The sequence below is a fragment of the Bos mutus genome, chromosome 16, assembly GCF_027580195.1.
Source record: "Bos mutus isolate GX-2022 chromosome 16, NWIPB_WYAK_1.1, whole genome shotgun sequence".
Lineage (NCBI taxonomy): Eukaryota > Metazoa > Chordata > Mammalia > Artiodactyla > Bovidae > Bos > Bos mutus.
The window spans coordinates 34,966,869-34,994,436 of NC_091632.1; the positions used below are offsets into that span (position 1 = coordinate 34,966,869).

Consider the following 27,568-nt stretch of genomic DNA (forward strand, 5'->3'; position numbering starts at 1 on the left):
ACTGGCTTCCAAGGGTTGGCTGGCAAAGGATGGTGTTACACAGGACCCAGTGTGGGAGTTTTGGGGTGAGGGCGGTAAGCATAGGAGTCCGCAGACAGCGACTACTATAGTGGCCCTGAAGAGCTCTCCTAGAGCAGAGGGTGTGAGGGTGAGGTCAGAGTCCTGGAAGGTAGTGAGCCTGAGGTGGGGTGTATGTCACCCAGGGCTGACAGTGTCCCTAGATTGGGGGACTAGGAGATGGTTTTGGTGAGAGTTGTCAGGGAGTGGTGGGGCTGACTAGAGACCCAGTGACAGGCCAGAGCTAGAGGGCTCAGCAGATGAGGCTCCCACAGAGGACCAGAGGAAGGCCCTGTTACTAAGCATGAGGGGAGACACCTCTGCATGGCTGTGGTCAAAAGAGGTGGACAGGGCTGACCTGTGAAGCAGCCTCCATCAGCAGAGATTTCTGGCTTGATTCTGGAACTAATGAAGTCAAGTATTTGGGTGAGAGACCAGAACCCTTACATTAAGGCTCCCCAGGTGATCTGATGGTCACTCCACCTGTGGAGCCTAAGGTGAGCCTGGGATCAGGAGAACCACCCTGCCTGCTGCCACTGCTGGTCTACAGCGAGGGAAACCAGCTGCTGCTCAATGGCTGAAGAGTTGAGCCAGGAGTCCCTACTGGAAACCAAAATGGGGTTGGGGGGCACTATAGCAAGGCCAGGGTCAGGCCTGGTGCACACCCCCAGCCTTCAGGAGAATCTAAGGTTCCCAGGGGAAGCCTCATCCTGGTAGCATCAACACCCAGTCAGGGCCCACCCAAAGCGTCTGTTGATACCAAAGAAGTTAACTCAAACACCACAGAAACTTTATTTACACAATACATACTTTACACAATCCATGTGAGATTTCTGAACCTGTGCCAATGAGGCAAGACAAGTCCTTTTCTCTTGGGCTTGTAACTGACATGTAAATTAACACAAATGCAAGTCAAACCTACAACTGTTGACAAGTAACTTGTAGTCCCTATTTTAGTATTATCATCACAGGGGGATGCTCAAAGGGCCGTTGGTATCAGCATCCCCCTCAGTGGTGCTGTGCCACCCTGGAAAAAATTCCTTCAGGCTCCTTCCCATCCCCCAAGGCAGCAACAAATCCTTCTTCTCGCCTTCTTTTGGACAAAGCAGCCAAAGATTTAAAAGTCTTTGGTTCATAGATGGCTAGATCTGCAAGTACTTTCCTGTTGAGCTCCACCTGGCACTGGGAAGAAAATCATAGTTAAGTATTTTAGCATTTCAGTGAAACATGAAACGACTGAATGCAGCTGATCACCCTGTGATTTCAGTCACCAACACATACTGCTTGAGCACCAGTTGGGGAAAGGGCATTGTGAGTCTTGTCCAAGTAGGACAAATGAGTAGAAGGGAAGGGCGCAGCTCCCAATGCCAGATTCCTGGCCTAAGTTATCCCTTTAAGAAAGGTGGGAGGAGGAAACCACAATTCCCATTGTATAAATGGTGAAAAGCGACACATGGAAAAGGTATGCGAGGCACAGAAGAACAAGGACCAAAACTGGGCATTCTGGGCTTCCCAGGTGGCTCAGTGGTGTGAAGAATCTGCCTGCCAATGCAGAAGACATGGGTTCGATCCCTAATCTGGGGAGATCCCACATGCAGTGGAGCAACTAAGCCTGTGTTGGCCTACTGCCCCTGCCCTACAAAAGAAGCCACTGCAATGAGAAGCCCACGTGCCACAGCTAGAGACTAGACCCTGTTCACCACGACTAGAGAGAGCCCACATGCAACAACAAAGACCAAGCACAGCCAGAAATAAAACTGGGCATTCCTAATTTCCATAAGAGAGACAAAGTCATCTGTTGAGTAAGATAATAGAAAACCAATGGACAGTGCCTGTGAGTCTGAGGTGCAGGAAAAAAAGGGGGGTGGTCTTGTGACATTAAATGCAGCTGTGCAGGAGTGACTCCTACCTAGGACCCCTGTGCAAAGTCCCTCTCCTTTCTGAGCCAGTTCCCCATGAGTAAAATGGAAGTGTCACACCTACACTTGCGCTGAGGATCTCTGTAAAGTGCTAGGCCCACCTGGCACAGGAAGAAACACAGCACCAACTCACCTACTCCCCGAGCTTTTTAAGAAAAAATTTAACTCATAAGAAAGCAGAGGGAGTAGGGACAGACTTCCTGGTGATCCAGTGGTTAAGTCTCTGCACTTTCACTGCAGAGGGTTCAGTTTCATCCCTGGTTAGGGTTAGGAATTGAATCCTGGCTGGGGGGAGGAATTGAATCCTGGCTGGGGGGAAGTTCCATATGTCATAGAGTGCAGCCAAAAAAGCAGAGGAAATGGCATACTGTCTAGATGCGAGTGAGTGAGATGTTCTGACACTTGCTTACTCTAACATTCCAATGTTTCGCTCCACTTAATTATGTTTCAACTTGATCTGCCACCTTGTCATAATTTATTCAACATGAAAAACTTGAAATTAAACTTCAAAGCAAAGTTTTTCTGTTTTTCATTCTTGATGGGGAAACAGCATGATTATGTCTTGGTACCACACACCCTATTACTAATTCTGCTACCAGCAGGGCAATGAAAGCAAGTGAGGTGAACCCACTAGAACCCCACCCCAAGAGTGAAAGCAGTGGGCCCCAATGCCAACTCAAGTCCTCTGTAATCTTGGATTTTTCTAATATTAATAAAGACACCCCTCCCCCCGCCCCCCCAAAAAAAGAATGAAAACCGTGTTAGGCTGCTAACACTTCACGGTGGAGCCTGCTAGAGCATGAAAACTAAACGGGTTGTAAAGACGTTTAATGTCTCGGCAGAACCACATCCTCGACCATACCTTAATCAAATTGAGGATGAATGCTGGGTATTTCAGACCATGTTCCTGGGAGGCAGCTGTAATTCGATTAATCCAGAGCTGAAATGAGAAAACGTAGAAATGTTTGAGAACCAGCTGTATGTCACGTCCACACCTCCCAGCAAAGGTTCTGACTGAACTAAAAAATGTTTTTGTAAAAGCAAACGCAAAAGTCAGTGGCCTATTCAGGCTGCACTGCAAACAACAGTGAGCAAAGCCTGATGCCCTTTGTCCAAATGCCAGCTGTAAAGCTCACATCTCGCACATTCGAGCCGGAATACAAAAATCAGCGGGAGATGCTGGGGCAGACACCGCTCCGGGTGTAGAAAGAATCCATATGTGGGAATTACGACAGCCACTGAGACGGGTGCTACCAGGCAGGGACGGCGCGCTCCCGGGTAGAAGCTTCAGGGAGGTGAGCAGCGTGGAGGAGAGAAAGCGGGGGCCCACGAAGGGCCGGGGTTACATGGACAGGGGCATCCGCTCCAGGGGCATCGAGGGGTAGGCACTGCAGGGAAGCTGCGAGGGCGGGTAGGTGACGCGGGAGCTCTCAGTGTTCAGCAGGCTCCGCGCGCACCGCTGACCCCCGCACATAGCGTCCTGCACAGCCGGCCCCCAGGCGCTACGAGTGGACGGGTGCACGGGAGGGTTCGCCGGGTCGGGGCCACCCACGGCAGCAGGGCGCCGCGGGCTCGAGAGGGCAGAGTGAGGCCGACAGGGCCGCGCTTACCGTCCGCAGGTGCCTTTTCTTCAGACTGCGGGCTCGCGTGCACCGCACGAACGCTCGTGTCACAGCCCTGACGGCCAGCCGGTAGCACCGATTCTTCCTCCCCCGGAAGTGCTGGTTAAGAAACGAGAGAGGAGGCGGTCGGCGGCGCCCACGCACGCCGGGCCGGCCAGGGGAGCGGGGCGCGCGGCACACTCACCCGCGCGTGCTTCAGCACCTCCTGAACCCTCCAGTAGCGGTCGGTGATGCGGTTCCGCAGCCAGAGCGGCGCACTGAGAAAGACCATGACACCTGCACCGCCGTTCACCAACGCGTGCGTTGCTCTGCCGCCACACCCCTCGAGAGCTTCCGGGTCAACTCCGCCCTCTTTAAGGGAACGTCCGGGCCGTCGCGCGTGCGCTTCGGGCCTGCAGTGACAACCCGGTGTACGCATGCTCAGGCTGTGGGGCGCGGCGGTGGAGGAAGGGGTTGGGGCCCTGGTGGGGGCCACCCCGATGAGGCCGGGGGGTGCTCCCGCAGCAGGGTAGCAGAGAGTGGTTCCCTCTGCGGACCCGAGCAGCTCTGCTTTTCACAGGGGGCCAGAGTCTCCATTGGGCCACTGAGCTGCGCACTTTCAAATGATTGGAATGACAGGTTTTATCCTGTGTATTTTGTCACTGTTTTACCACAGGCCAACGCAGGAGACGTCGGTTTGTTCCCTGGATAGGCAGGATCCCCTGGAGAAGGAAATGCAACCCACACCAGTATTCTTGCTGGGAAATCCCATGGACAGAGGAGCCTGGTGGGCTACAGTCCATGAGGGTCACAGAGTTGGACCCGACTTAGCGACTGAACAACAACCACTATATTACCATTATTACAGAAAATAGTGAAGAGGGGCAAAGTGGGTGTGTGCAATTTATTAGTAACTTTTCATTTAAATGTAGTTTTGAGTTCGGTTCAGACGCTCAGTTGTGTCCGACTCTTTGTGACACCGTGGACTGTAGCATGCCAGGCTTCCCTGTCCATCACCAACTCCCAGAGCTTGCTCAAACTCATGTCCATCCAGTAGGTGATGCCATCCAACCATCTCTTCCTCTGTCGTCCGCTTCTCCTCCTGCCTTCAATCTTTCCCACCATTAGGGTCTTTTCCAATGAGTCAGTTCTTCACATCAGGTGGCCAAAGTATTGCAGTTTCAGCTTCAGCATCATCAGCCCTTCCAATGAATATTCAGGACTGATTTCCTTTAGGATGGACTGGTTGGATCTCCTTGCAGTCCAAGGAACTCTCAGGAGCCTTCTCCAACACCACAGTTCAAAAGCATCAATTCTTCAGCATTCAGCTTTCTTTATAGTCCAACTCTCACATCCATACATGACTACTGGAAAAACCATAGCTTTGACTGGATGGACCTTTGTCGGCAAAGTAATGTCTCTGCTTTTTAATGTTCTGTCTAGGTTGGTCATAGCTTTTCTTCCAAGGTGCAAATGTCTTTTAATTTCATGGCTGCAGTCACCATCTGCAGTGATTTTGGAACCCAAGAAAATGAACTCTGTCACAGTTTCCATTTTTCCCCATCTATTTGCCATGAAGTAATAGGACCAGATGACATGATCTTTGTTGTCTGAATGTTAAGTTTTAAGCCAGCTTTTTCACTCTCCTCTTTCACTTTCATCAAGAGGCTCTTTAGTTCCTCTTCGCTTTCTGCCATAAGGGTGGTGTCATCTGCATATCTGACGTTATTGATATTTCTCTGGGCAATCTTGATTCTGGCTTGTGCTTCATACAGCCCTGCATTTCACATGATGTGCTCTGCATCTAAGTTAAATAAGCAGGGTGACACTATACAGCCTCATGTACTCCTTTCCCAATTTGGAACCAGTCCATTGTTTCATGTCTGGTTCTAACTTACACAAAAGTTGGAAGACTAGTCCCCAAAACTCCTCAATATGCATTACCCAAATGCACCAGTTGTTTAATTTGCTCCATTTTTTAATCATTCTCTCTATAGTTGTTTATAAAAACATTAGTGGGGATTTCTTCTGGTCCATTCAAGAGGAAGTTGGAGACAGCTAAATACGTCACAGTATGTTTCCTAAGAACAAAGACATTCTCATACAAATCACAGCACAATGATCAAAATCAGGAAATTTACCAGAAAATAATGCTGTCTAGTCCACACTCATTTCTGTCCAAAGTTCTTACCGCTTTTATCTCTGTCCAGGATCACACTCTGCATTTTTGGTCTTAATCTGGAATAGTTCCTCAGCCTTTCTTTGTCTTTTTTGACCTTGGCATTCTTGAAGAGTACAGGCTAGTTATTTTGCAGAGTGCCTTTCAACCAGAGTTTGTGTGATGCTTCCTTGTGATTAGAATCAGGTTACACATTTTCGGCAGAATACTGGAGAAATTATATTGTGTCCTTGGTATGGGGTGTCAGGGGGCCATGATGGCAGCCTGTCCCAACACAGGTAATGTCAGCTTTGACCACTTGATATGGTTGCCAGGTTTATGTTTCAACTAATACGTAGTTCGTAGGGAAATACTTCATGAGTCATCCCAGGCCTTCCTGTAAGCATGTGCAGAGGCCAGGTAGGAGCACAGAGGTGTACTGTGTCGTGCATGTGAGAGAGGGAGAATGCAGACTGGTCAACATCTCGGCCAGCACAACAGTTCTGGAGCAAAGACTGCCTAGAAGGGAAGCCTTGTGTTGGGCAGAGATGGCCAGACCCCGGCACCTGTGCTGTGCTCAGCCAGCATTGGGGCCACTAGGAGAAGTATGCCTTCAGCTGAAATGCTGCCATGGACTTGAAGCTCCACAAGGTGGGGGTGGGGGGGTTCTTGAATGGATGTCTGAGCAGCCTCTTTGTGGCCAGCAGGTTCTAAGACCACTTGTACTCACTCACTTGGGTGTCCATCATTGACTTTATAACTCTTTCCATATTTATTGACATTCTCTTTAAAGAAGAGCCTTCCCTTGGGGCTCTAGATAGTGTTGAAAGGATGCATCCAGAAGGTGGTGGTCCAGCGACAAGGGAAGTGTTGACTCAGCCAGGCAGAGGGTCAGCACGTGCCAGACCCAGTATGGGCAAGGTCAGCAAAAGGCCAGAGTGGTGGGAGCAGAGCCAGTGCAGGTCCAGGGCCAGTGAGCAAGTCAGCGGCAGAGGCCAGAAACCGAGGCTGGTGAGGATGTATGGCCCCTGGAGGTCGAGGAAGGATTCTTGATGTCCTGGGTACCACGGGCTTCCTCATAGTATGGTGGTCACAGGACAGGACAACGCAGCCTGGTCACCTTCTCAGCCCGGTCACCTTCTCAGCCCACCCTGGAAGGTCACATAGCATGGCTTTGGCAGTGCTAGGGCACTGGACTAGTCACAAAAGTCTGCTCAAAAGGAGGAGACCCAGACTCCAGCTTTGGATGGGAGGAACAAGGGGATCCCACTGGAAGGAGTGCATTTGACAGCCAAGATCACTGGGGTATCAACAAACACCATACGCTATGTTTGGTCTACACTCCATGAGAGGGAGCCCCTGGGGGATCATGCCGTAGAATTATGGCTATTGTTCTGAGAAGAGCCCCCGGGAGTCACAGGTTAAACCAGAAGATTGGTTAGGCTGAGGGCAGGAAAAGCTGACTGTTGCTGGCCTGGACGTGGTGGATGCAGTGGGAGAGGTGAGAGTTAGTCAGGCTGGGGGTATGCTCTAAGGTTGAGACCACAGGCTGTGCTGGAGATTGGTTGTAGGTCCATCCTGAAGCTTTTGTTTTTTGTTTTTTTTTTTTCATCCTGCAGCTTTAAAAACCAGCCTGGGACTTCTCTGGCGGTCCAGTGGTTAAGACTCCATGCTTCCACTGCAGGGGGCAGGGGTTCCATCCCTGGTCAGGGAACTAAGATGCTATAGATCCTACATGCCACGCTGTGCAGCCAACAAAGCACAACCATCCTTATTTTGATGGCTCCAGACGTCACTTGAGCCCCACCTCTCCCCACATCTCATCTCCTGTGCATCTGCTCTCCCACCCACCCCTCCACCTAGCTCAGCCTCTCTAGGAGTCATTTTTATGTCTCCCTTTCCCTGGCCCCCCATGTTCAACCATCAGCAAGTCCAGAGGGCTGTGCCAACAGAATCACCCAAATTCTGCCTGCTTCTCCCACCTCCACTGTTGTGCTGCCACCATTTCACTGGTCTCCAGGGTTCCCCCTTCCTAGATATGGTCCACTCAGCACTTGGGGGCCTGGAACCAAAGAGACCATGTCACAGGCACACCAACTCTCCAAAGGTTTACATTATTTTGTGAGTAAAATCCAAGTGTTCCCAGGGCTGCCGCACAGAGACACTACTTTGACACAACTCTCACTTTTGAAAGACAAAATCTGTCCTCTAGAGCTTTTCTTCTAGAAAAACAGAATAAGGGCACTGGTATTCTCTGAGGATACAGCGGTGGGCAATCAGAAACAGCTGTCTCTCTGTATCTGTTGTATTGCAGAGATGACTGAGTGACAGGGAGAGGCTAAAGCCATTGAAAACAGATTCTTATGCCTTATGTCACCAAAGGTGGGGGGCACACCACGCTGCACAGGGACATGGGCAGGAGCACTGGTGTCGACCGGGAGGCAGAAGCAGGGGCCCTGGGAAGGCTCAGGCCTTTATTGGGGTTCCGGCAGGAATGGCAGGGCAGGGCAGGGAAACAGTTTGGGATTGGTTTGTGTGATAATCCACTGGGCCTTGGTGCACAGAAGCATGTGTGGCCCTGGGTGATTCTGGGCAGGAGGATGTCAGCTGGGCACATGAGAGAAGGCAGTTCAGGGGGTGGGTCAGGTGGCAGGGCAGAACAGCTGGCCGTTTGTTTGGCCCCATCATTTGTGAGTGGGCGCCAACAGACAAACACTGAATCTAAGAAAACACAGTAAGAGCATCAGCGTGCACAGAGGGCACACCAGGGGTGACACACCCGCGGTGGACAGACAAAGCGGAGACCATCGGGTTTCTGTCAGTTCTGTCATGACTCAGTCTCTCCACTGCAGAGAGTGGAGAAGGCCTGAGCTGCAGGGGTGAGTGGCTCTGGGAGTCAGTGGAGCTGCTCCTGGTCCAGCGACACATTTGTTGCTCAGGCTCCAGCCACTGCCTCTGTCTCCTGGAGGAACCTCTGGGCTCTTCTCCCCTGCACCAGCAGAGAGAAGCCTGAGCACACCCTGAAGGCCATGGAAGCCCGGAGCCTTTTGTCCTGCTTTGGCCCTGCCACCCCAGGGCCCTGTGCCCCTAGGACTCCTCTTGTTCTCCACAGAGGGCAGGCCACAGGTCCTGGGCCATATCCCCCCACCGTGTCCGCAGGGTGGGGCTGGCACCTCGGCTCAGCAAAAGCTCTGCAGTGGGGCCATGGCCATGCTCCATGGCGAGATGCAGGGGGGTCTTGTGGAGCCAGCCAGCGGCATTGACCTCTGCACCCCTGTCTAGGAGGTGGCCAGTGACCTCTATGTGGCCTCCCCGGGCAGCATGGTGCAGGGGGGTGAGGCCCAACAGGTCCTGAGAATCCACTTCTGCTCCCCAGGTGGCCAGCAGCTGGACGGCAAGCAGATGTCCACCCGCAGCAGCCCTGTGGAGTGCAGAGCGGCCATGCCTGTCCGTGAGGCTTGGGTCTGCCCCGTGCTCAAGCAGCACCTCCATGTCCTGGAAGAGAAGAGGGCAGGGGCTAGGCTGCTGGCTGTGTTAACCACGTAGCATCCAGCTGCCCTTGGCCTCTCCTTTCTTGACACTGCTTCCTTATTTGGTCACCCTGATGCTGCGAAAGATTGAAGGCAAAAGGAGAAGAGGGCAGCAGAGGATGAGATGGTTGGAAAGCATCACCAACTCAACGGACATGAACTTGGGCAAACTCCAGGAGATAGTGAGGAACAGGGAGGCCTGGAGTGCTGCAGTCCATGGGGTTGCAAAGAGTCAGACACAACTCAGCGACTGAACAACAACAAATAGCACCTATGTGGGCTTCCCAGGTGGCGCTGTGGTAAAGAATCTGCATGCCAATACAGGAAACATAAAAGATGCGTGTTCGATCCCTGGGTCAGGAAGATCCCCTGGAGGAGGGCATGGAACCCACTCCAGTATTCTTGCCTGGAGAATCCCACGAACAGAGGAGCCTGGAGAGGTACGGTCCATAGGGTCACAAATAGTAGGACACAACTGAATCAACTTAGCACTCAGGCATGACACCTGCAGAGGCTCTACTTGGAGACTGCCACTGCCCCCTAATGGTCCTGACTTCCCTGCCGCCCATCCTCCCTGCTGGCTCAAACAGGCCTGCCCCTTGCACAATAAATATTGGTGCTACCACCCGGCTCCCTCCCTGGGCTTCCAGGAGCCAATATCCAAGGGCGGCGGGGGTTGGTGGCTGGCCTCTCTCCGCCACCCGCTCTATCACTCAGAGGCTGGGCCAGGATTACCTGCCTGCGGCCCAGGCCGGCCGCGACGCCCAGCACAGTGGCCCCCACACCGTCCCGGGCGTCCACCGGCGCCCCTTGCGCCAGAAGGAGACGAAGCGCAGTTGCGCGCCCAGCCGCGGCCGCCACGAGCAGGACGCTGTCTAGGCGCGCGCCGCCGTTGGCTCCCAGCAGCTCGAGCACCGCCATCTGGCCTCCCGCGGCCGCCCAGTGCGCCGCAGTCCAGCCGCGCGCGTCTGCCGCTGTTGGGCCCGGGTGAGGCGCCGCCAGCAGGTGCCCAACCATCAGCGTGCGGCCCAGCGCGGCGGACCAGTGCAGCGGTGTGAGGCCGGCCAGGCAACGTGCATTCGCCGGCGCCCCGCGCCGCAGCAGCAGCTCTGCCACCCGCGACGGCCCGTGCCAGGCGGCTTCGTGCAGCGGTGTGCGCCCCGCGCGGTCTGCGGCTCCGACCTGGGCCCCGCGCTGCAGCAGGAGACGCACCAGCGACACGTGGCCGCGCAATACCGCCAGGTGGAGCGGAGTTCGGCCCGCGCCATCCCTGTGGGGCAGGTATGGGCGGTGAGGGTGAGGGCTGGATCCAGAACCAGGCCACTGTCTCCGGCCCCTGCCCCCTGCTGGGGAAAGAAACTCAAACTGGCTACCTTTGCCCAGGAAGGACCCCCTCTACCCACCGGGAATCCCTGCTTCCCCCTACCACTGAAGGGACAGCAGCCACCACCCCACCAGATACCTGTGAAGATACCTGGTCCTGCCCCCACGGGGCTCACCTCTCCTCCACACTGGCCCCTTGCCGCAGCAGCTGAGTCACCAGGCCCGTGTGACCCTTCCACACAGCCTGCAGCAGGTGCCCCCAGGCCTGTGGGGTGCTGGGCCCCTGTGTCCCAGCTCCCAGAGCCTCCTCAGAGCCCAGATCCAACCACCGCAGTTCCTGCTCCGCCCCTGCCTCTGTCAGGTCCTGCTCCCCAGGCTCTGAGACCCCAGAGTCCATCTGGAAACAACATGAATCAGGCATGGTTGCTGGAGGCCCAGGCTGGCCCCAGTCCAGTCCTCCGGCTGGGGGTCCTCTTTATGCTGTCCTGGCCCAGCCACAGGCCCTTTCATGAAACTCCTTCCGCAGGAGCTGAGATGGGAGATCTGTCCAGGAAGGTAGGTAGCTGGAACTGCAGTTGGGGCGGCGGGGAGAGGGGCAGGGCAGGGAAGTGGGGGCCTCTGGGGGCCAGGCGAACGGCCAGCTCTCCACACTGTTTACCCAGCAACTTAGGGGGAGGCCCTGCCTGCCACAGCCTGTGTCCCAGCAGCCTTCAGCCCCTGCCAACCGCCAGGGCCTCTGACTTGTCCTCCCTCCCAGGAGATAAAGGCCAGGCAGGCAGGAACCTGCCCGTGGACTACAGCTCCTCGAAGAGCACAGCCTTTGATGTGCCACGATTTGCCCCCCAGGAGGCACCCACATGCCTTTCCTTGGATCCCTCCCTCTGGCCCTGCCCCCCAGCCCCACTCCTGTCCCTGCTGGCTAAGACTGGGCCGAGTGGACCGGGTGCCAGCAGCCGGCAAAAGCCAGAAAAACAAGGGTGTCAGCTCTGTGTGCCCTGCCTGCACAGGATGACCTGGGAAGATGCTGAAAGCAGCAGGGCCAGATGACGGGACACAAGCACTCGGGGTGGGGTGGGAAGGGCACCCTGTTGCTGAGGAGAAGCGCCCGTATCCTGGGCACTGGGGGACTATCCTATCCCTCATCAGAGCCAGGGAAGCTCAAAACTCTCCTGGTGGCCTCTCCACAGGCAGAAAGCAGCAAGAGTGGGCTGTGAGGCCTGTCCCCGCAGCCTCTACCACAGCCAGGGCACTGCAGCTTGCTCAGGTGACCACTGGATGTCAGGGCACCTACACAGAGCTGTGCCCCAGGGCCAGAGGCCTCTGTTGGTCTCAAGCATGCAGGGCCCACAGCCAGAGCTCAGCTGTTTGTTGAAAGAGTGAATGATTGAGTGGAGGACCAGAGGAGAGGGCGGGGCTTAAAAGGAGATGAGACAGAGATCCTTGCTGTCTGAACTCTCTCCACCCAAAGGTTATCATCTGCAGCATTTTTTTTTAACCCCAACTTTGTTATCAGAAACATCCCCTGGAGAAGGGAAAGGCTACCCACTCCAGTATCCTGCCCTGGAGGATGCCATGGACTGTATAGTCCATGGGGTCACAGAGGGTCGGTTGTGACTGAGCGATTCACTTTCACTATCAGAATAAATAGTTACTGTGAGATCTTCCACGTGTGCGCCAGTGTAAATAGTTCAATTGCACACATACAGGCAGCAGGGCTTGGCATGCACTGCCAGGGACCTCAGCGGATTTCCCGGCCAGAGTGTCTCCACTGATGCTGAAAGCTCAGCTTCTCTGTACACTGGTTCCAAATCAAATCTCAGAGGCAGAGTTTGGGTTGAAGTAGAAAAAGTGAAAGTGATATCGCTCAGTTATGTCTGATTCTTTGTGACCCCATGGACTGTAGCCTACAACGCTCCTCCGTCCATGGGATTTTCCAGGCAAGAGTACTGGAGTGGGTTGCCATTTCCTTCTCCAGAGGATCTTCCAAACCCAGGGATCAAACCTGGGTCTCCCGCATTGTAGGCAGATGCTTTATCATCTGAGCCACCAGGAAAGTCCATAGGAGTTAGCATTTTTAACCTTCAGGTCCAACTGGTCTGGGGTCTACATGCTTATGGGCAGTATTCCATTGTTAATTGTTAACTTCTCCCACAGGCAGAAGTTTTCTGCAAAAACTTAGGGGTTTCATTATCTGCAAAATAACTCAAAGAAATTGTGTGTATCCCTTGATGGGGAAACAGGACCTTGCTCCAAGGCTGCTCCTGATGGTTTCTCTCTGGTCTCCCATTCCCTCCCTTCCCTAATGAACAACGGCTTGAATCTGCCCATTGGAACTCAGGGAAGGTCATGGAGGCTGAGTGAAGGCTGTTCCCTATGATCAAAGAAATGGGGGACACAAAGGCTTTGTGCCCTGGAGCCCCACACGGTGTCACCACCAGCGTCCCTTGAACGAATTGTTCACTGTCACTATCATCGTCTGCATCCCTGCCTGGTGAAAGGGTGCTGGTGAACTTGAGAGACCTGGAGAGTGTTAGGAATGGAAGGGATGAGGTGGACTGTGTGGGAAGGGAAAGAGAAACTTTCCCATCTGGTATCACCCAGCCTCCTTCGTCCAGCTCCCAGACAACCTACTCAGTGTGTAAGTGTCAACTACTCACCTAAGTGCCCTTTAAAATGCTGTAGGTTGTGCACAAAACCCCCAGGAGACTGTTAGGTGCTAACTATATTTTGGTAACATTTGGAGAAATTAGGGTTTTTGGAAGGGCTAGGAATGCTTTTCCCCCCTTACTTGAAATAATGGAGTACACACTCCCCCTGTTTTCAGGATGGATTGGATTCTGACAAAAAGGATGCCTGTGGTGGCAGCTGCCATTATTGAGTGCCTACTGTGTGCTGAGTCCCACACAAGCATTTCACATGCACTGCTCATATGCCTTCTCAACAGGCTTGCATCTGTTGGGGCTGTTTCTCTGATGCTGAGAGGGGCCAGGTGTGGGGGATGAAGCGACCAGGGGGACTAGGGCTGAGAGGTGGGTTGGGTGTTGACCTCTCTGAGGCAGCTACTGATGGGGCAATTAATTGCCAGTTGAGACTGATGAAATGAAGTCATTGTGTGCAGGGGCTGGAAGCGGGGAGAGGGCGGGACCCAGAGGGAGGAGGGCCCAGTGCAGAGTTGTCAGGACAGCTGTGAAGGCTCTGACCAGAGCACGCAGGGGCCGGCAGAGAGACTGGCCAGGGCCAGAGCTGTAGGAACCTGGCAGAGAGAGAGGGTCAGCCTGGCAACAGGGACCTGCCGCTCAAGTGTGGCCCTGGAGACAGATGGTCAGGGGTGCAACTACCTGGGCCAGGGTCCTTTCCTCCAGCTGGGTTCACTCTTCGGTTGCTAGAATCTGAGCAGAGATCTGACCTGGTGACTAGGGTTAAAAGGTTGCTAATCTGACGGGGGTGAGGGGCTTCAGTCCTGCCACGTGACTGCTGCTGTGAGCTCACCAGGCCCACTGCTGGGGGCATGAGTGATCAGGAGAGGGAGACAGAGGAGGATGAGGGAGGAGACCCTTCAGACACAGCACCCATGCTGCCCCAGAGGTTTCCTGACCACCAGGCTTCAGACCTGATGTCCCCAGGGTGGGCAAGCCTGGCTGCCCAAGGCCTGGGGACCCTGCTGTTCCAAGGATGGGCCTTGGCCCGGCTCCTGCTCCACCTGCTGCTGCCTGCAGCTGTGTTCCTGCTGGTGCTGCTGCCTGCAGCTGCCGTCGTGTACCTGGGATTCCTGTGTCACTCGAGGGTGAGCTGAGCCTTCCCTGGGCAAGACTGGGGAACTGTCTGGGGTCCTTGGGAGTGCGGGTGCTCCTCCCTAAAGAGCCCTTTCTTCTGCCAAGCCCCCCACCCTGCCACGGGCCACAGCAAAAGAAGAGCTTTTGTTTGCCAACAAGGGGATGGATCTCTCCCTTCTTTGAGGCCTCTCAGCCTTGTACCAGGGGCCACCAGGGCCTGGACAGCTGGGCAGGGTGGGGAGAGGAGAAGGCTTCCAGGAAGAGGAGATACAGATATTGTCGGATTTAACCAGTCCACAGCCCCCACCCCTCAGGCCCCTCAAAACAGCCCCTCTGAGGATCCATCCTACTGGGGGATGGGTTTCCCCACCTGTGGAATGGGCTATGGCTAGGTCTGGGATGGGGAGGGTATAGGTAGGTGGGCCCCGTGTGCCTCTTTCTGTAGGCACACAGCAGGGGAGGGGGACCAAACGCTGGCTGCAGAAGAGAAGGTTGACACCAGCTGGGGGCACCCCGAGGTAGGGCTTCGGAATCAGATGCCAGCGTAGGGAAGGACCATGGAGAGCACAGAGAGGAGAAAGGCGAAGGTTGGGGAGCCAGCGAGCTATTCTCTGAGCCTCTCCTCAGGGGACTCCTACTCCGGTCATTTACCGCCCGGTCCCCCATCTCCCATCCTCGGCTAGGAAATGTCTGGCCCACAGCCAGCCCCAGCCCCTGCACCCTACCCATCCCCCTCTTCTCTGCCCGATCTCGGGCCCCGCCCCGGAACTGAGACTCCCCCCCGCCACCAACCCGCCTGACCATCCGCCCGGTTCTCAGGTCCACCCGGCGCCCCGCCCCGCGTGCCGCGCGCTGCTGTCCGACCGCGGCTCCGCGGCAGTCATCGTGTTGGGCTTCCTCTCGCTGCCTCCGCTGCTGGTGCTCGCCTCGGCCGCTCGCTACCGCCTGGCACGACGCCTCCACTCGCTGCTGCCGCCCCCTACTTGGAGCCCCGGACCCCACCGCCAGTCCGACGGGGAGAAGCAGCTCTGCGCCTGGGTGTGACCCCAGAAGCCTCTTCAAATCCCGGAGGCCCTCGAACTACCCTGTGTCCCCCATCAGTGGCCCCAGGCTGGCGAGCTCAAGGGTCTGCGTTCAAATCCCTGCCCGGCAAGCGCGACCGCAGTGCTCAGACGTGCCGCGAGGTGGCACCGGACTCCCCCGGAACTGAGCGGCCCTTCCCCACCCTCGCCCGACCCCGCACTCCCCGCAGCAGCCGAGAGGCTGGGACGCCCCCCAGGGAGCAGGGAGATGGCCCTCAGAGAAGGGGCGCGAGGCCAGACTCTGAGAAAAGCGGCCCTCCTGGCTTCTGCCTCTGCGACTGCCCAAGGCTCCTGTGCCCCGACAACGGGCAGACCCTGCGGGCCGCCGTCTGGTCAGCGAGTTGTAGAGCTGGGGAGGCTTGCTCCGGAGACTTCCACACTCCACGGTTACAGAGGTTCAACAGCCAGAGCAGCGGAGTGTGCAGGGCTCAGCCGGAGGCCTGCATCAGCTTAGAGCAAGGGCTCTGTCAGTTCCTCTAATTTTAAGATATTTTCCGTCTTTTGTGTTTTTTGCTTTCAAGCATGTTTCTGGTTTATTCCTTTGGTACACACTGTGTTTGTTTCCCGTTCCTAGGGATTCACATCTTTCATCAGTAGTGCAGGATTCTCAACCATTATTTCTTCAATTCTGCCTCATTCATTCCACATATTCTTTCTTGGGAAACACCTACTGCATTAATACTTCCTGTCAGTTCATTTCTCTTCTGTGTCTTCCTTCTTGTCTCCTTGTGCTGCACGTGTTTTGGGCGATTTCCTCGTCTTCCTCTAATAGTTCACTAAGCACTGGTTGTGTCCAATCTGCTGATTGTCCTCCTATCCAAAAAGAGCCTAGCGGGCTAGGGTCTATGGAGTCCGGAAGAGTCGGACACGACCGAGCGACTAAACGCACATCTACAAGTTATACTGTCTGTGTGCTAAATCGCGTCCAGCTCTTTGCGACCCTGGGAACACTAGCCTGCCAGGCTCCTCTGTCCATGGGATTCTCCAGGCATGAGTACTGTAGTGGGTTGCCATGCCCTGCTCCAGGGGATCTTCCCGACCCAGGGATCGAACCCATGTCTCTTAGGTCTCCTGCATTGGCAGGTAGATTGTTTACCACTAGCGCCACCTGGGAAGCTCAAAAGTTATACTACTAATTTCTTATTCACATCTGATCATTTTGATGGTCTCTTGGTGCATGGTTGTGTTTTGGATTCCAGCAGGAACATTTCACACAGTTATTTTATAGTCTGCACTTAGCAACTACACTTCCTTTGCCTTGGGGTCTAAATCTGTTATTTGTTGTTTCTGCTGACTCAGTAATTGCATGTTGTTTCTTTGATGTTTGTACTTGGTAAGCGTCAGCCCACACCTGTGAAAATTCTGCAGCCATGTCCCTCCAGAGAGGATGCCCTTGTGAGGCGTGCCCAGCCTGTGTCCCTATTAGGGACCTGGTTGGTAGCCTACCATGCACGTGGGCCTGTGGCCCTCATGTGGTGTGGGTCTCCATCCTGTGTTCAGGGAATTCTCTGCTTTCCTGTTTGTTTCACTTCAGCATCCTGGTTTCTGTTCACTATTCTTCAGTTTGTTTATTTATATACTTCTTTTTAGTGTTTCTTGGAGGGGAGGGGGCTTGGAGAGATCTACTTCCTTGTAAGCCCAGCAGTGTATTAAAGATGTGTTTGTTGTAATTTGTCCAGAATCTAGTAATAGCTGGAAGACCTTGGGAAGGTCCTAGCACACTCTGTTGCCAGCAGGACTCCACCTGTGACCAGGAGACCAGGGTCCAGATGTGCCCAAGGTTGAGGCTCAGCTGTGGCTTGAACAGGGCCCGGAGCGGGCCTGGCTCAGGTCCAGCAGGAGTCCTTGGGGTTTTCCAATTGTCTGTGGCCAGTCACACGGGAGCCTGGCTGGCTGCCCCATGCCCAAGGAGAGCTTTCCTGGTCTGAGACCGCCCTCCCCCTCCTGCCTAGGGTCGGGCTGCTCTGGCCAAGCGTTGAGGATAAGGGCTCTCCTGAGGATCCGCCTGGCCCTGGAGTCATCAAAACAACAGCTGGGCTTGGTGGGGGTGGGGAGGCCACCCTGGGGAGCTCAGCTGCTGAGCTGCCTTTCAGAAGGTGGATCCTGGCTTCCCAGGCCTACCCAAGCCCCACATGGCCTCCAGCTGGCCCCGGGGACAGCCTGCCTCAGCTCTAACTACCACCCACTCACAAAAGGAACGCTTGTTGGGGGCTGTGGAAGGTTGATGGAGGAGCCTAGTGGTCTGCTTTGGGGCATTAGCTGTCAGGGTGGGGAAAGTAGAGGGTAGAGGCTGTGAGCTACTGGGTGGGCCAAGATGAGACCCTCACTTTGGGAAAAAAAAAATCTCTGCAAGCACCCTGGCCCTTGCCCAGCCATTGTGCACCTGGCCGTGGGTGCGTGTGCGTGTGCATTGTGTATGGGTATACATGTGTGTGCGTGTGAGGGCTTGCCTACATTCTGTCTACCGGCCCTCACACTCCTGGCGGGGGTTTTTTCCAGACCCCACAGGTGTAGAGTCTGGGCTTTGTGAGGTTTCCTGATCTGCCCAGGGCCGTGTATTCATTCACAAAGTATTTCCTGGCAACTCAGGTGTCTGCAGGCACACCCTGAGTGGTGAGCAGCTAGGAGGGGCCCGTTCTGTCCTCACAACCGGCCCCCTGTGACAGTTGTGAGCCCTGCCCCCACGCAGGCATGTCAGCCAGAAACTGAGCTGTGGTGGGTGGGCTGGGGAGGACTAGGCAGAGCTCCCTGCTGGCTCTGGGGCCTGAGGTCCCTCCCCCTGCCCCAGGGCCTCACTCTCACCCCTGAGGAGCCCCCCTACCAAGGTGTGGACACAAATCTGTCCTTCCCTGCTCTCTCCTTCCCCACACAAGCCTGCCAGGACCCTGCTTGGGGCTGAGACAGGGCATGGTGGTCACTCCCTGTTGCAGAAGTTTCCAGAACAGGGAACCCAAACTAGGGAGGAGGGTCTCGCCTCATGAAGGGCACCACTGTGCAGTTCTTGCACAGGCTGAAAACCCAGGAACAACTGGATGCCCTCCTGCCTTTCTGCCTCCAAGCTCTGACCTTCTGCCTCTAGTCTACAAGGCCTGATATCACCCTCCCCCTGGGCTCTTGCCTCCCCCATGAACACTGCCACTGCCCTTCTGCCTCCCAGGCCTCCTTACTGCCCTCATACATACTGGCAGGCCCTCATCCCGGAGCCCTGGTACTTCCTTTAGCTCCTGCCCACCTGCTCTGACATGACGCTATCATCCAAGAGGAAAAATGAGTAGACACGCATTTTTGCAAGCTTGCCACTTCCCATCCCTCTTCTAGCTTGGCAGGGCTTGGAGGACATGGGCTGTGCCCAGGGCCTGCACGTCCCCAGGGCAGAGTCTGTCATGTGACTGGGCCCATCATGGAGATGAAGGATGAGTGCAGATGGGTTGGCACCCACCCTGTGACCAGGCTGCCCACTTGCCACCCTGGGTGTCGCTGGCTGAAAGATTGGGTAGGGGTTGTCTCTGGGGCCACAAGGGACAGGCTGGGGCACTTAGGAAGTGAAACAATGGGACAGTCAGACCCCCAGGACTGGCCCTCAGGCCCTGGCATGTCCCTGACCACAAACAGGCAGGTTGAGTCTAAAAGAATGTGTGGGTGGGGCAGCAGGGCGAGTGGTGGTAGGCCACCCCCTCCCTCTGCTCTTCCGACTGCTGGGTGTGGTCAGGGGGCCTTGAGCTTGGCCACTCATTCCAGGCCCACAGGAGCTGCCCCCCACTTCCAGTTTTTGTGTCTCCCAGCATGTGTGGGTGCCTATGTGAGATACAACTGACGTGAAAACCAGCAGCACAGGCACCCCCACGGAATGGGGTGGGGCCAGGCCACTCTGCCCCTCAGGCTCTAGGCTGGGGTCAGAGGCCCCGGGAGCTGCCCTTTTCCCTGGGGTCAACATGACCACAGCTAGCTGGGGACAAAAGGCCCTTCTTCTCTGAGTAGGCGTGGATGGTGTGGAGGAGGGCACATTCCCGTGAACTGGCTGGGGGCAGGGGCAGTGCCTTGGAGAGCAATGTTGTCCCTGGGTTTTGTGGATCCCCATCCATCTGCCTGTGGACTGACAGGCATGGTGGGCGAGTTCTAGGAAGTGACGAATGGGGACTCCCTGTCCCTCCTCCTCGTTCCCAGGACACCTGGGTCAGGCAGGGGCTGGCTCCGGTGGAGGGAGAGGCATGGACTGGGGCCAGCTGTGTCCTGGCCCCCTCTGGTCCTTCTCTGCCCCTCCTGCCCCCAGGCCGGTCTTCCTTCAGAGAGGAGGTTTCCAGGCCATTATATTTGTGCTTTCTCTGGTACCTGCCTCAGGCCCAGCCCTGGCCTGGACTACTACACACCCCTGGCTGACCCCCACGTTCCCTAGGAATCTTTGTCTGCCCATGTCTCCGCAGGGTAAAGGAGACTCTCCATGATGCTAACAGCAGGGGTGGTAGAACCAGCTGAGCCACAGGGCAGATCAGGGGGCCTGAAGGACAGAGCTGACCCAGCGAGGGTGGGATGGTCTTAGTCTCTCGGGGATCAAGTCAGAGCTCAGCATGAGCATCAGGAGGGGCTCTCAGCCAAAGCAGGTGTCTGAGCTCAGCCAAGGCTGGCAAGAGGCCCTTGTCACCACTGCCGAGGCCAGGTCCCCTGTCCTTTCTCCCTCTGATGGAGAGCTGAAGGGAGGAGGATGCCTGCTTCCTCAAGGGCTTGAGTAGTGGCCAAGAAGAGCAGCTCAATTTTTCCAGAAGGGAAACTTCCCTGTTAGCCCAGCAGCACAGCCGAGGTGTGACTCTGGGCCCACCGCTGGCCACGAGTGGGGAGGCCACAAGGCAGATCCAGCATGGCCTGGTGCCCTGCTAGTGGGTGCCCAGCAAGGTGAAGGATGAGCCAAGTTGTGTCTGCATGCGTGTACTTGGGTCAGTCCCCCGCTGGGCCCTCAGATTGTCTTCAGCTGCCTCCTCTCACGGCCCCATACCCAGAGCAGCCCTGGTCAGCCTCATCTGCTGGAGGGCTGGGGGCCAGGAGCCGTCCTTCTGCGCGGTACACCCTGAACTTTGGGGGTTCAAGCCCACTGTTGCTCCCGGGGCCCAGGCGGAAACACCATGCAGCCTCTGGTCCTAGCTGAGGCCTGAGGTCTGTGGAGCTGAGCCAGCCCCGTCACTGCCAAGATTCCCGGCAAGGGGGGGTGTGGCAGGGACACAGTTCTCGCTTGTTCCTGCCCCAGCTACTCAGGCTCAGCTGAGCTGCTTCCTTTTTTAGACAAAGTCAGAGCTCCAGCCTGTCTCACAGCCTGGCGTCTCACCTGACAGAAAGAGAGGAAGGAAAACCATTGAGTTTCATCCGTCCTCCGGGCTGAGCACCTCCTGACAGGGGGGAAGGGAGGGGACATCCTGGCAGAGATGGCCTGCCGCCTCCCCATGCGGACCTGTGCCCCGCCACCCTGCACCGAGCTCCTCAGAGAGGAGTGGCTGGGACAGGACAGTGGTGACCCCACAGGAAGGCATCTTAGGAGGGAGGAGGGCAGTCCGGCCCATGGGACTCTGTCGGCCTTGCCTCACCTGAGGGCAAGGAATTTGCCCTGGAGTGGGTAGGGGGGAGGGCTGAGTGTCCCTCAGGATGCCCCCTGCAGGCAGCCACCTCTGCTCTGGTCCAGCCAAGATCCGAACTGCAAGGTTCCTGGTCACAGTGAGTCCCTGGAGGGCTTCCCCAGTGCACTGCTGGGGAGGGTCTAGCCCCAGTCCTGGAGTTTGGCCTCAGCCCTGGCCCTGAGCCTCTTATTGGGGACAGCTATAGGCCCCGCATGGTCACATACGACAGGCCTGAATCAGCCACCCTCAGCTGTATGCCTCTTCCTCCAAGAAGCCTGGTGAGGTGGGATCTTTGTGCCCCCTCAGAAACCCCTCCTTGAATGTCTGAGGTTTTTTCTCCTCTCCCAACGTTCTAAGTTCTGCCCTCCTGATCTTTGTTTTCATACACCTTCCCCTTCCCAAGCCTTGTGTTTGGTGTCACCCTCACACTCTAACACCTCCTGGCTTCAGGGACTCCCAGCGCTGAGGATACATGATACAGCTTGGTGGCTCCCTGCTCTGCTCCTGGCTGGGGAAGGGAGCAGGGGATAGAAGCAGGGCAGACCCCAAGGCCTTACAGCCCAAAGGGAGACCGAAGAGTTATGTGTATACACATAAACATGCCACGCGCGTATGAATGGAGCGTGTGGCCGCGCGCCTGGGCCTCGCGAGCGTGCGCCTCCGCAGAGCCTATGCTCCTCCGGACGCGGGGCAGCGCGCGCGCGCCTCCGAGGGATCTCGGGGCGGGCCGCGGTGGGCGGGGCCTCCAGGGGGCGGGGCCTGGGTCCGACCCGCGCGGCCGCGCGCCCCACAGCCCAGGAGCGAGCGAAAGACCAGTGCAGGGAGAACGCTGCCGTCCCGTCGCGCGCGATGCTGCCCTGGACGGTGATCGGCCTGGCCCTGAGCCTGCGGCTGGCGCGGAGCGGCGCGGAACGTGGTGAGTGAGACGGGCGGCTGGGTCAGGTTCGGCTCTCTGTGCCCGTCCACCCTCTGATGTCCGCGCTGAGCCACGCTCTCCTTCCGCTGCTGTGGGGCCGGGGCGGCTGGCAGGGGACCCCACCCACGTGAGGCGCAGGCCCCGCCGGCAACTCGGCGGGATTTTAGGGCCTGATCGGGGAAGTGGGCGGTGCCAATCGGAGAGACTTGTTCCTGCCTCAGTTTTCCCTTTGCTTGGAATGACCCTTAGACGAAGGATGGTAAGAGGGTTGGTGTCGTTCAACTAGGTTGAGGGAAACTGAGGCCCCTAGGCTAGTACCAGGCCCGAGACACCCCAGGCCGCTGTCTGCTCGTGACCTAGGGGCCCATCTGCTCCCTGGGGAGCGGAGAGCAAGGCGTAGTCGCCTGAGGGATGATCGGGCCCTCAGGCTGCTGCAGCAGGTAACCTGCTTCCTGGGTCCGGACACAGCCGAGGATGGGGCCCAGGCAGGGATGACATCATCTGTAAGTGGGGTCAGGACTCCAACCCAGACTTCTGGACTGTGGGAGAGGCTGCAGTCAGTGCTCTGTCTTCCCCCTGCCTCCTCCTCTGTCCTCAGTCTCCCCAGCTGCCGAATGCCTCCACCCCACCCCCCACCGGTTGCCTTACCTGGAGGGTGAGCTGTGTAGACTACTTCTAGGAAGCCAGGCCCCTGTGGCCCAGACGTATCCACCCACCACTCCTGGGGGCGGGGCCGGACACTGAGCTCCAGCCCGCCTAGATTCCGCTGAAGACAGGGAGGGGTGGGGGCTTGGAGGGGTCAGTTTTCCTTTGCAGTTGAGACAGGAGCCCACAGGGACCCCCTGGTATGTGGCCAGGGTGTAGAACTGGAATTGCTGAGGGTTTGGACCTCCTGTTGGCTTTACTGCCTCTCTCCCCCAGGGGTGCCATCCCAGGACCTTTGAGGTGTAGCTGAGCTGGCCTGGGCTTCCTTGGGTAAAGGCGAGTGCCAGCTTAGGGAAATTTCAGGCCCTGGGGGTTCTGCCCTGGGTGTGGGGCTGTCTGGGGGCCACCATCAGGGGCTGAACCCTCCCCTCTTTCCCAGGCCTTCCGGCATCTGCCCTTCAGGGGGACCTGCTGTTTCTGTTGGACAGTTCAGCCAGCGTGTCTCATTATGAGTTTAACCGAGTTCGGGAGTTTTTGGGGCGGCTGGCGGCCCTGCTGCCCGTGGGTCCTGGGGCCCTGCGTGCCAGCCTGGTGCACGTGGGCAGCCGACCACACACCGAGTTCCCCTTCGGCCAGCACAGCTCAGGCTCAGCCGTCCAGGATGCCATACGGGCTGCAGCCCAGCGCATGGGCGACACCAACACTGGCCTGGCACTGGCATACGCCAAGGAGCAACTGTTTGCCAAGGCGGCAGGGGCCCGGCCAGGAGTGCCCAAGGTGCTGGTGTGGGTGACAGACGGCGGCTCCAGCGACCCCGTGGGGCCCCCCATGCAGGAGCTGAAGGACCTGGGGGTCACCATCTTCATCGTCAGCACTGGTCGGGGCAACCTCCTGGAGCTGTCTGCTGCCGCTTCGGCCCCCGCTGAGAAACACCTGCATTTTGTGGATGTGGACGACCTGCACATCATCACCCAGGCACTGAGGGGCTCCATCCTCGGTAGGTGGGAGGGGGCCTGGGGAACCCCAGCTGGGAATTCGGGAAGAGGGCTGGGAAGACTCCAGGAGGAACTCACATGCCTGGAGGGAGCAGAGGCCAGGGCTGCACACCCGGCTTCTCCAGGGACACATTCCAACTGGTCACCACAGGGGTCCCACCACCTGGGCTGAGGTGGGACAGAGGACAGGTCTGAGGAAACACCTTCAGGTGAGGCTCCCTACTGGAGAGTGGGGGGTTTGGTGAGGGCTGAGGGACCCGCGGGCCGGATCTGAGCAGATGTGTCTTGTGGCTATGTGGAGAGGTAGAGAAGGAGGTTTCAAGCCTGAGAGCTCTGCACATGTACCCACCATGCCTGGAGGAAGGGGGAGGGCCAGGGCAGGAAGGGCAGAGAGTGCCCCCAACCAGAGCTGGGTCCCTTCTTTCCCCAGGGGAAGGGGGTTTGAGCAAGACTGCACTGCTGGGGATTGCTGGAAAGGAGGCTGGGCCTGGGAGAGCCTGCTGCAGGGGCTAGCAGCTCCCCACGGACTTTCTTCTGGATCCCTCTGACCCAGCTAGGGAGAGGGACAGGGAGGAGAGAGAGGTGGAGTTAAAGGGCCTGGTCACTGGCAGGGTTTGCTGTAGCCACTGCAAAATGCCAACAACCCCAGGGTCTTCCTGAATTTTGGCCTGCAGTTAATCATCCACCTGAAACCGAAAGGAGTTGGTCTGTGGGTTGGAGGGAGGTAGAGGGTCTTTCTGAAGATCTGCTCCAGGGCACCTGGCCCTGGTGGCCCATGGGTCAGCTGCTGGGGCTGAGCCTGAAGGGGACAGCAGGAGAAAGGGCAAGCAGCTGGACAGGAAAAGCCCAGGGCTGCAAGGCAGTGAGGCAGTAGGGTGGCTCTCCTGGGATTGGGGGCAGGGTCTGTGTGTGGCGATGCGCAAGGGGAGTGCCAGCCAGGCAGCTGGGCACCCAGCGTTCACAGCATCGGGTCCTGACTTAACCCTATGTAGACATCTGTTAGCCTCACCCACCTGCCAGGTCACTGAGATGACCCTCTGGGGCTTGGCATCAAAGCTCAGGAGTAACGTTTGGGGTCCCACCCTAGAGTCCCCCCACCACACTCTCCTCCAGGTCCAGCTGCCCTTGGGCTTGTCACATCTCTCCTACCCCTCAGGACATTCTCCAGTAGCCTGTCATCTCCTGGCTGAACTGTGGGCCCCTTTTCTTTGACTCTCCAGAGCAGAACTGATCCTTGACCCCGTGCTGGTCACTCGTGCTGCCCGGAGTGGTGGGGAGGGCATCCTCTGACATCATTTTGAACCCTGCCACCCTTGAGTGCCCTTTGTCTAGCCCACTGAGTGGTGGGTGGGAAGTGGCCCGCTATGGTTTGGAGCTGAGGTGGGGAGGGAAGCTCCTGAAGCGGCCGAAGGCAGGGGGGTGGAGGCGGGGTGGGGGGGTGGGGGTGGGGGGTGCCGCTGGTTGCACTCACGTCCTTCCTCCAGCCTGGCGCCAGCGCGCTTTGGCAGATCCTTAGCATCTGGTAGGCGTGGCCGAGGCTAGCCTTGCTCCCGGCGCTCCTGCTCCAAGGCTCTGGGAGTCTACCCCGAGTCAGCAGTCAGAGACCCGCGCGAGAAGCCACCTTTGTCCTCTGACCCTCTGCACCCCACTCAGATGCGATGTGGCCGCAGCAGCTCCATGCCTCCGAGGTTACGTCCAGCGGCTTCCGCCTGGCCTGGCCGTCCCTACTGACGGCAGACTCAGGCTATTACGTGTTGGAACTGGCGCCCAGCACGGATCCGGGGGCCGCGCGCCGTCAGCAGCTGCCAGGGAACGCCACGGGCTGGGCCTGGACCGGTCTGGACTCAGACACGGACTACGACGTAGCCCTGGTGCCGGAGTCCAACGTGCGGCTCTTAAGATCACAGCACCTACGGGTGCGCACGCTGCCAGGTGAGGCGGGGCACAGGGCCGGGTGGGCTGGGGGTACGGGTCCGGCTGGGCGCCGCGGCCCCCTCCCGCTCACGGGCACTTCTCGCACCCTCACCCCCACGCCCGCGCAGAGGAGACCGGGCCGGAGCTCATCGTCGTCTCGCACACCAGGCCGCGCAGCTTGCGCGTGAGCTGGGCCCCGGCGCTTGGCCCGGACGCCGCGCTCGGTTACCACGTGCAGGTCGGGCCCCTGCGGGGCGGGGCGGCGCAGAGCGTGGAGGTGCCCGCGGGCGAGAACAGCACCACGCTTCAGGGCCTGGCGCCCGGCACCGCCTACCTGGTGACCGTGACCGCAGCCTTCCGCTCGGGCCGCGAGAGGGCGCTGTCAGCTAAGGCCTGCACGCCCGAAGGCGAGCGCAGCCGTGCCCCGCGTCCCCAGCCGCAGAGGACTGGGGGCCGGGAACCGTGAGCCGGTCGCGCCCGCGCACCCGAGGGCCCCCTTCTCCCGATCCCGGTGGGTCTTGACCCGGGGATGGGATGCTGACCGGCCTTAGGCCCGCGGGACCCCCGCGCAGGAGCGCGCCCCGCCTCGGCGTCCGCCCTCCAGGACGCAGCCTCGCCTCACCTTCCGCCGTAGCTATGGCAGCAGCGCGTGCCGTTGCGACTCCCTCCCCTGCCCGGTCCAGACCTGGGCACTCGGTGGTGTCCTTTGGACAGGATTTAGCGGGGAGATGGACAAGGCGTCAGGGGGCCCGTTGAGAACATCAGACTCCAGATGGCTCTGGACCCAGGGCCACAGGGCGCCTGGGCAGCCGGGCCTCCCACTTGTGTTAGAGGCCAGCACGTCTGGTGGCAAAGGCTGGCATCTGTTTGAGGGAGCTTGGCCCAGATGGCCGTTCTGAGTTCCCACCAGCCACTCGGGTCCAGGGTGGGAAGGGAAGGAGCTGGCTCTGGCCAGGTCCCAAAGTTTTCCTGGAGGGGATAGGGTCAGGAAAAGGGGCGGGGAAGTGCTGGCAGTAGATCCTGTGGTTAACAGCTGGGTGGCTGGAGAGGCAGTCTTCACTGGCATGCTCAGCTGGCTTGGGGGCAGTGCTTTGCTTGCTGGGAACAGTGGCCCTGCCTTCCTACCCAGAACCCTCCTGGGCCCAGCCACAGCCTCTGGGACCCAGGTGGCACCTTTTGGGAAGAATGCGACAAGAGCCTGGCATTCAGGACCCTGGATACCGGAGAGCCTGTTCCTGCAGGGCCCCAAGGCTGGCACTTGCAGAGGGTTTTCCCTGTGCTGGGTGGAGGGCCTCTGTGCTGGGGCAGGGACAGGCAAGGTGCCTCTGGGTGCTGCACCCCAGCCGTCCCTGCAGTGTCCACCTCCTGTCACTCCTTACTGTGCTGGGGCCACCGGACAAGTCCCAAGGGCGGGCAGTGCTGCTGCCACGTGGCCCCACAGGCACCTCCTCCACACCTGTGCTGACTCAGTGCTCACTTTTCATCTTCCCCACTAATGACCCAGCCTTTAAAATAAAATACAATAAATCAGATGTAAACTCAGCCCTGCAGTCTCCTGAGAGTGCTTTCAGTTCAGTTCATTTCAGTTCAGTCGCTTAGTCGTGTCCGACTCTTTTCGACCCCATGAATCGCAGCACGCCAGGCCTCCCTGTCCATCACCAACGCCCGGAGTTCACTCAGACTCACGTCCATCGAGTCAGTGATGCCATCCAGCCATCTCATCCTCTGTCATCCCCTTCTCCTCCTGCCCCCAGTCCCTCCCAGCATCAGGGTCTTTTCCAATGAGTCAACTCTTCGCGTGAGGTGGCCAAAGCATTGGAGTTTCAGCTTCAGCATCAGTCCTTCCAATGATCACCCAGGGCTGATCTCCTTTAGGATGGACTGGTTGGATCTCCTTGCAGTCCAAGGGACTCTCAAGAGTCTTCTCCAACACCACAGTTCAAAAGCATCAATTCTTCGGCACTCAGCTTTCTTCACAGTCCAACTCTCATATCCATACATGACCACTGGAAAAACCATAGCCTTGACGAGACAGACCTTTGTTGGCAAAGTAAT

The 27,568-nt window shown here is 57.6% G+C and overlaps 4 protein-coding genes across 5 annotated transcripts; 2 read left to right on the forward strand and 2 right to left on the reverse strand.

Annotated features, from left to right (window-relative positions):
* Positions 1–825: 825 nt before the first annotated feature.
* On the reverse strand, positions 826–3,942 carry MRPL20 (mitochondrial ribosomal protein L20). Its single transcript, XM_070385043.1, has 4 exons — positions 3,783–3,942; positions 3,587–3,697; positions 2,839–2,916; positions 826–1,239 (listed from the first exon to the last, which is right to left on the reverse strand). The coding sequence occupies exons 1-4, from the start codon at positions 3,867–3,869 to the stop codon at positions 1,066–1,068; spliced, it is 450 nt and encodes a 149-aa protein (XP_070241144.1). The 5' UTR covers positions 3,870–3,942; the 3' UTR covers positions 826–1,065.
* Positions 3,943–7,632: 3,690 nt separating this feature from the next.
* On the reverse strand, positions 7,633–11,494 carry ANKRD65 (ankyrin repeat domain 65). 2 transcript variants are annotated; one of them, XM_070384457.1, is made up of 4 exons: positions 10,765–11,494; positions 10,001–10,535; positions 8,909–9,230; positions 7,633–8,724 (listed from the first exon to the last, which is right to left on the reverse strand). In XM_070384457.1, the coding sequence occupies exons 1-4, from the start codon at positions 11,007–11,009 to the stop codon at positions 8,570–8,572; spliced, it is 1,257 nt and encodes a 418-aa protein (XP_070240558.1). In that variant the 5' UTR covers positions 11,010–11,494; the 3' UTR covers positions 7,633–8,569. The 2 variants fall into 2 exon arrangements, with proteins under 2 accessions (XP_070240558.1, XP_070240559.1); XM_070384458.1 differs by having other exon boundaries at positions 8,581–9,230.
* Positions 11,495–13,687: 2,193 nt separating this feature from the next.
* Positions 13,688–17,309, forward strand: TMEM88B (transmembrane protein 88B). Its single transcript, XM_005888856.3, has 2 exons — positions 13,688–14,372; positions 15,181–17,309. The coding sequence occupies exons 1-2, from the start codon at positions 14,097–14,099 to the stop codon at positions 15,403–15,405; spliced, it is 501 nt and encodes a 166-aa protein (XP_005888918.2). The 5' UTR covers positions 13,688–14,096; the 3' UTR covers positions 15,406–17,309.
* Positions 17,310–21,800: 4,491 nt separating this feature from the next.
* On the forward strand, positions 21,801–27,056 carry VWA1 (von Willebrand factor A domain containing 1). Its single transcript, XM_070385045.1, has 4 exons — positions 21,801–21,959; positions 23,044–23,601; positions 25,253–25,531; positions 25,642–27,056. The coding sequence occupies exons 1-4, from the start codon at positions 21,893–21,895 to the stop codon at positions 25,977–25,979; spliced, it is 1,242 nt and encodes a 413-aa protein (XP_070241146.1). The 5' UTR covers positions 21,801–21,892; the 3' UTR covers positions 25,980–27,056.
* The last annotated feature ends 512 nt before the right edge of the window (positions 27,057–27,568 follow it).